We start from the raw sequence: 8,137 nt of genomic DNA on the forward strand, positions 1-8,137 counted from the left end.
ATGGAGAAAAATAATAATAATGTCAAAGCGGGGTTGTTATAAAGTGTGGGGATGTGTGTGTGTGTGTGTGAGAGAGAAAGAATAATACATGATGTCCAATGAAAGTGTTGACTACCATTTGTAGCAATTCGTTTGATTATGATCCTTTATTTTTGTTTTTTATACTTTATCCCCTTTCCAAGGTTTCGTCACTACAGATGTTAATGCTATTATCTTATTATGGAATGCCTCATTCAAATTTCCTCTCCCCTTTGTGTCCCTCTCCCCCATCTGTGTTTGCTCGTGTGTGCATGTGTTTTCGGGTGCGCACGTGTGCAATCTAGTATCAACGGAGTGCTCTACCATGGCGGTGGTCATTCGCATGGAAGGACTGCCTGATGCGGCAAGCCCGAGGGACATCCGCAATTTCTTTTCGGGTCTTGCTGTCCCGATTGGAGGAGTGAGCATAATTGGAGGGAAGCTCGGAGAGGCATACATCACTTTTGAAAGGGATGCTGATGCCCGTCTCGCAATGATGCGAACTGGAAGCATGATAATGGCATCGAGGATCCTGCTGCTGCTAAGCAGCAAGTCTGAGATGCTGAGTGCCATCCAATCGAGCCAGCGAAGTACTGACGGAGGTTTCTTGATGACGGAGACAGCCCGGAGTGATGAGGAAGATGACGCAAGGATGCTTCCAGCCATTTCCAGTGATCATCATTTTTCAGGCGAGCATCATTTGCCACTTGGACAATTGCGAGATGCAATCAACTCGGAACCAATGTTTTTACCAAGAAACGACATCCCATCTACACCTCCATGGCCTAGACCTCCACTGGAAACACAAGAACAGGCGCCAAAACCACAGAAGATGCTGCTACAAGGACCCCAGCCGCAGGAAGGAACTGCACAGCATGGGAAACAGACACCAACTGGCTCCAAGGATCGGGACTTGAACGCAAGTTCTACCAGAATTCCTCATCTTGGAGTGGATGGTGTTTGTTCTACTTCACCTGGATTGACATCGGCATGGTCAAAAAACTTTGAAAGATTGTACTCACCTGGGGATAGAGGGATTTGGAATGATCTTAGAGAAAATGATGTGGAAGCTTCTGCTGAAAATGTCCTTCACCAAGGAAATCTTTTAACAAGTAGACAAAATGTAACTAATCTTGAAGAATGTTACTCTACAATAAATTGCCCATCTCTAGAGTTAAAAAGTATTAAATGCGACGAATCTAGTCCTATGTCTAACCCACAGGCTCTTAAAAAGCCTGCTCATTTAAACTTAAAGCCTTCCCATGAGTCAAATATTCCAAAAGATTGGAAAGGAACAGAAATGGAGAAGCCTTGCATGGAGGGTACATTCTCTCAGGCACCAGCATTGCCTGCAGATTGTAGCATGGTGTGTAAAGATGTCCAGAAGAAAAATATTCAAAAAGATTTGAAAGGAACAGAAATGGAGAAGCCTTGCATGGAGGGTACATTCTCTCAGGCACCAGCATTGCCTGCAGATTGTAGCCTGGTGTGTAAAGATGTCCAGAAGAAACCTCATAACAGCATGAGCAAGGAGAGCACATTAAGAGAAAATTGTGTTCAGGATGATTTACTAAAAATGAAAGAATGTACCAGGAAGGAAGAAAACATGATATCTAAGGGTAGGAATCTGGATTATAGTAGAAGAGGGTTGAGGTACAATGAGAAGAGCAGTCAAAGTTCAAGAAACTGTGGGAGAGGTTCAAATACATTAAAGGATTGGGAATTGCTGGATGAGCAAGAAACTAAATTCACTTGTGAAAGCTCCTTTTTGCCCCTTGAAGTTGCAGATGATTTGTACGTCCAGGTCTGTGCACTCCCATTAAATGTAGATGAAGACGAAGTTTATTCATTATTTGATAAGATGACAGTAGATTGCGTGATTTTAAACAAGGATCGAAACGGGAAGTGTGTTGGAACAGCTTATGTACGTTTTGCAACACCAAGTGATGCAATTGCTGGAATGCAGCAACATGGCAAGTATCTCCGGAGGCGGTGCAAAGTGGAGGTGTATCCAGCAACTGAGAATGATTGGAGCATTGCACTTCAGAATGCATCAGCTACACTGTCTGTAAAACAGGATGAAGAACACTCACTAAAGATGTCAGGTTACAAATTTTCCTCATCCCGTAACTCTTTTTTACATTCACAGCGTCGCAACCGTTCTTCACCTCACAAGCATTCTGCACTCCGTGACAATTCTCCACTTCGTGACCTTTCTCAACTTCTCAGCCGTTCTCGACGTCGCAACCATTCTCCACTTCGCAACCGTTCTCGACCTCACGACCTTTCTCGACTTCTTAGCCGTTCTCGACGTCATGGCCGTTCTCCATTTCACAAACGTTCTCCATTTCGCGACCGTTCTCTACTTCGCGACCGTTCTCTTCTTCGCGACCGTTCTCTACTTCGCGACCGTTCTCTTCTTCGTGACCGTTCTCTACTTCGTGACCGTTCTCTACCCCGTGACCGTTCTCTACCCCGTGACCGTTCTCCACTTCGTGACCGTTCTCCACTTCGCGACCGTTCTCCACTTCGCGACCGTTCTCCACTTCGTGACTGTTCTCCATCTCTGTCTCAATTTCGCGCTTCTTCACATTCACAACATCTTTACGCAAATGATTTGCATTTCACAGGATCAGATGTCCCATCCACTTCTGAAGGATCATTGACCTTCCCTGTTTATGTCACAGGTTTGCCCAGATTCACTGACAGAGACGCATTGCGGCAGTTCTTTAACAAACTGTCTGTGGTTGAACCAGTGCTGCTTGTGAATAATGGACCATCTGTTGAAGCATATGTTGAGTTTGCCACACATTCAGACTATTTAATTGCTCTTAATCGCTCTGGGCAATACATTGGCACTCAGCAGATTTTTGTTCGTACCATTTCCAAGAGTATTATGAGACAGAAGATGCTGGAACATGGGTTCGACAATGATGAAGAGTTGAGGAAATTCAGTAAAATGTGTTTGCTTGTACAAAATCTCCCAAGAAATGTTAGCAAAAAGGATGTGCAGATTTTTTTTGAAGGGTTTGGAGTTTTAGAGCACAATGTTCGAATAATCTCGAAAGATGATGATAGTGAAGCCTTGGTGGCATTCATCTCTGAAGAACTGGCGTCACGTGCGAAACTTCTTCAAGGCAAGAAAATACATAATCGGTTGGTTATCCTACTTCCAGTTGTAGGATATATATATGATAGGTGTAAACACTATATGTGTGACAAGCCTCAGGGAGAATGCAAGGAATCACTTTGTTTCTCAAGAAGAGCACATGGTCCTATTCTTGCTGAAAATTGGCAGCTGAAACCAAATCGCTCCATTTTATTGCCACCAGATTTAATGTCCATCCGATGTCGTCCTCCATTACGAGACCATGTGGTAATGCCACAACCTTCTATTGTACCAAACTTAGCTCAACAAATTTTCTCTCAGATGATTGCCGCCGGCCAGTCTCTGCTATTGCCGTTTGCCTTTGGCTCACAGCAAGCTTCTTTCCTGACAGGCGCACCAGCACTGCCCAAATCACTGCCATTTAACCCAGGACCTGTAAACATTCACAAGGAAGGCACTGGAACTTTCAGACAAATGATGAACCTGCCAAAAGGTATGGCGAAGAGCAACAATCCTGCATTGCTAGAGACAAAGCCAGGTTCTTATGGACCTCCTCTCACATGGGTTGATAGCAATTTGCAAGATGACATCTTTGAGAAAGAGTTCAACAGAAATACAGATTCCAGTAAAATGACTGCAGAAAATAAGAACACGGAAGTGAAAGAGGAAGGGATATTCCCTCAAACTTTGAAAGCTGATGAAATGAAGATGCTGCAGTTGAAAGTGGACAAGTTTCTTGAAAAGTTGGAGAACAAAATGTTGACACCCACCCAGAAAAACACACATCAAGGTAATAATCTGGGCAACAAAGGTTTTGTGAAACCCATTGATAAAAACGCAGATATTCTTAAGTTTGAGAACATGCTCAAAGAATTCAATGGAGAAAGCATTTTGGCAGTTTCTCAGATTGCACATTCAAATCCTATTAAGGACAACTTTGGAAGCACAGGAAATTTCTTAAATATCCGAAGAGGAATAGAGGCTGTCCAGGATGTGTCTGAAGCTTACAGTTCTGAAATTAATATCTCTGCTCAAGATGTGCACCAGCATTTTCAACTCCCCTTGAGCAACAGTTATATGCCTGTGATGTCAAATTCAGGAGAAACATTTACGGAAACTATGCCCCATGACCAAGCTTGGATACAAAAGGAGAAACTACAAGAAAAGGAGAAGCTGATGCCTAGACAAGATTTTCAGGGACATCAAGCAGATTCTTTTTCAATGATTCCTAATCAGTTTCCTGGTTATGATGCTATCTATGACAGGAATTTGCCATCTGGGCCAACATGGGTTGAAATGGCAAACCTGCCTTTGAACGTGAATGTTGAGGACATAATTGATTTCTTTCATGGCTGTCTCATTATTTCGGAATCTATCGATCTTCAAAGAGTGGATCCTTGGCATCCCCCCACACAATCACTTCATGCCCGTGTGAATTTTGAAACGCCAGAAGAAGCGTTCTTGGCTGTCCAATGTCTCAACGAAAAGCCAATTGGAATTAGGAACATCTTCCTCAGGCTCATGTAATACTTTCCCCCCCCCCTTTTAAAGCAGCTTAATTCAGCTTGTTGCCTTTGTTCTGATTATTATTTTCGTTTTGAGTATCATTTGGCCACTGCCAGGTCTTGTATATCCTTTTCTTCACAACCATGCTGGCATAAAGTAAACCACTTTACTAGGTTTTGATTCGTGACTTGGTTGGTAATTTCCCACTTTTTGTTCACATTTAATGTTGTTAGAGTAAAGACATGACTAATCCACATGTTGAGGTGAAGTACCATCCTTTAATATTCAATGGAGAATGCATTTTTACAATTTCTCAGATTTCAAATTCAAATCCCCTTGAGGACAACTTTAGAAGAAATTTATTCAATAACCCAAAAGGAAAAGAGGTTATCCAAGATGTCTCTGGAGGTTGCATTTCTAAAATTCATATCTGATCAAAATCATTCGGAGATGGAGGTCAAGAAGCAAAATATGGTTTGTCAAAAGAAATGGAGCGTCAATTTTGTTGGACATAAATCTTGCCCTAATGGCAAAACATAGTATGGCTGATCGGCATGTGATGTTTTTTCTTGCTAAACATTCAATTAGTTTGCACTTGATCGATGAATACAAGGGACTGTATGCTGTTTTCCCCAAATTACCATGTGCATATTGTCGGGAATAATGGAGCATGTCCAAAAATGACAAACTCATTTCACAAGGAAAGTTGTCACTTGTTAGGTTTTGTCATCCTGAGTTGGGGTTTGATGTTGGAATAAAGATAGCTTGGCGTTTGATGAATAAAGAGCAGAGGATTGAAGTTTAAATAAACTTAATTTAAAAAACAAGAGTGAAAAAATGGCACGCATTTTCCAGTGCCACAAGTACACGGCACAAACACTTATTTTTTAAAATATATTTACAACTGGTATTTGGTTTTGACACAGGATTCTTTTTCCTCAACGAAGTGCTAAGGACTTGTGTTGAGCATAAATGTGATGTTTTGTTTTTATTCTCAAGTAGAAGCGTTCCTGTTTCTATTTTTTCTTCACTCATTCATTTTGTGAATTCCATTCTTTGTTGTAGCATTTTGTTTGTTTTGAATGAGCCATTTGTGAGATTTTTTTTTCATTTTCATGCCAATTTTCTGTTCCTATTATTTGGTTTTATGATAAGGTTAGTCAATGCATGTATAAAGGGCTTGTGGTCTGTTTCTGTTTTATTTTTCCATGTCTTTTGAATATAGAATACTGTACTTAACATTGCAAAAGGTAATGCTTATTTGACTTTTACTTTTTCTTTTTTTTCCCAACACCCTTTCACCATATGCTGATCAATTACTGTTTTATGGAAAAACAAAATGTACATTTTGAATCAAGGAAAGTTGTACTGGAATATAAAGTGATCTGTTTGTGATTTTATTTGCTTCATTGGCCAAACATTGGCATTGTAACATTGATTAAACATGTTTATTATAATTCTGTTTGAAACTAAACTTTTGATGTTAAACATTTCACAAATTGCAATAAGTTTATCTTACTTTAGTATGCAAGACAAAGCACGTGTTATTGTTCTTTATATGCTTTGCCTTTAGATCAGACGTTTGCTTTTGCAGTCCAAAACAGGAAATGTGGACTGTCTGAGTGTTGCTTCTCACTCGTTTGTTTTTTCATAATACAAATAAAAACAAGTGTTGAGTCCCTGTTTTTCTTTAAAGAATGTTGAAGGAATGTTTTTGTTATTTTAAACTCCCAGTAAATACAAGTGTCTTCATAATGTCCTGAGGAATGTTTTCATTTTTGCTGCAGATTCCACTGTCCGTTTGTTTGTTTGTCTGTCTGTCTGTCAGTGTGTTTGTCCGCACCGAACGAGTATACTTTTCTCTACAACAGTTGGTCCAATTGACACGAAATTTTCACCATAGGTGCAACTCCACCTGTGGAATTTTTTAATGATAATTATGACGTCATAGGTCACGTGGTTCCGCCGCCATCTTCGAAAAACCGAAAAACTTTGCACCTTTATTTCCCCGAAACCACTCCATGGAAAAAAATGGAAACATGGCCCATTGTCAAGTACTCCCCATGGGGAACAACATATATTCATGATGATGTCATCGGTGCCTTCATTATGACGTCACAATTAGACAAGTAGAATGCTTGATCCAATCAGTTTGAAATTTCTTGAGCGTGATCCACATAAACATTGTATACCACCTTTAGAGGCCATTTTTCCCCGCGAAGCGGGGGTTGGCCTTTTTCGGGCACCATGGTTGTTTTTTTTTTGTTGGTCCCCTTTTTGAAGCAATGTTTTACGGCCGGATGCCCTTCCTGCCGCCAACCCTGTTTGTCGCCTTTTTACGACAAACAGGGAATTACCAGTGAACTGGTACTCAATTAGCCGACCTCAGAAGGATGACAGGCTGAGTCAACCCCCCTGGCGTTAATTCAGCGATCGACCGGGATTCAAACCCAGGATCCTAGGATCCTAAGCTGGCACCCTAGCCGCTACACCAACACCAGGCTTCACATAAACATTGTATGTGAGAATTAAATTGACGACGTCATCATTCACGTGGTTTGGCAGCCATATTGGATTGAACATAAATATACATTGTCAATAAACCACCCAAACACAGCAGCTAACTAGAACGCCACTCAGTAGAGCGCATACTCCCGCCGTGGGTTTAGTTGGAATAATACGTTTTGTTTAACATCCCCTCTCCCCAAAACAATAAATGAAAAAGAAAGTAGGCCCTAACTGTCAGAGAATTTATTTTGATATATCTCGGAATTAGAGGAGAAAAACATCATTTAAGAATAAGAATAAAAGCTTTAATGCAGTAAAACAGAAAAAATCTTTCCCCAAAAAAATTACTGGATCCGGAATAATATCCTGAGCTTCACCAAAAACTAATCAATTCTTCCTTATCCCAAGGACAATCATCCCACCAACTTTCATCCTAATCTGTTCAGAACTTTTCCAGATATCTTGTTCACAAACATACGAACACACACACGATCGGATGCGTTACTCCCTGGTGGGAGTAATAAACCTGAAAATCGCAGAGCCAGAACCAGAATTATTTATTTGGTCTGGGAAGCCCATGCGAGGTTTCTTCTTCTTCAGCCTCTCACAACCCTGGGTGAATATGCGATCTTTCAAAAAATAAGTTGGTATTTTGCCAAATCTGTTTTATTTGTTTGTTAATATACCTCAGCCATTGACAAATCTGGAATTATAATTTTACTTGAGGTTCAAATTAACCTGGGAGATTGTGTCAAACGATGCCTGCAAGTCTGTACATGTGATAAATAATTAATCGTCCACAGTCGAAGACTCTTCTTCACACAATAACAACTTCTAGTTTCCAGACCGTACATCCAATCATCTTCAAATTTTGCACACTTGTTACTCTTCATGACTTCTACTACAGTATGAAGTTTCACATCGATCAATGAAGTGGTTCAAGAGATATAAATGTTTTTATTATTTTCGTTGAATTTACGATGTCTGCCAAACCAC

General features: G+C 40.6%; 1 protein-coding gene across 1 annotated transcript in view; it reads left to right on the forward strand.

Moving 5' to 3' along the window:
* Nucleotides 1-6,309, forward strand: part of LOC137435180 (uncharacterized) — a 111,191-nt gene extending 104,882 nt beyond the window's left edge. Inside the window, exon 3 of the mRNA XM_078784580.1 lies at nt 324-6,309. Within this exon, the coding sequence (XP_078640706.1) occupies nt 344-4,654 (4,311 nt within the window). The 5' untranslated portion in view covers nt 324-343 and the 3' untranslated portion in view covers nt 4,655-6,309. The remainder of the gene's footprint in view (nt 1-323) is intronic.
* Nucleotides 6,310-8,137: the final 1,828 nt, after the last annotated feature.

This window comes from Myxine glutinosa, chromosome 9 (assembly GCF_964187855.1).
Source record: "Myxine glutinosa chromosome 9, kmMyxGlut1.1, whole genome shotgun sequence".
NCBI classification, from domain to species: Eukaryota; Metazoa; Chordata; class Myxini; order Myxiniformes; family Myxinidae; genus Myxine; species Myxine glutinosa.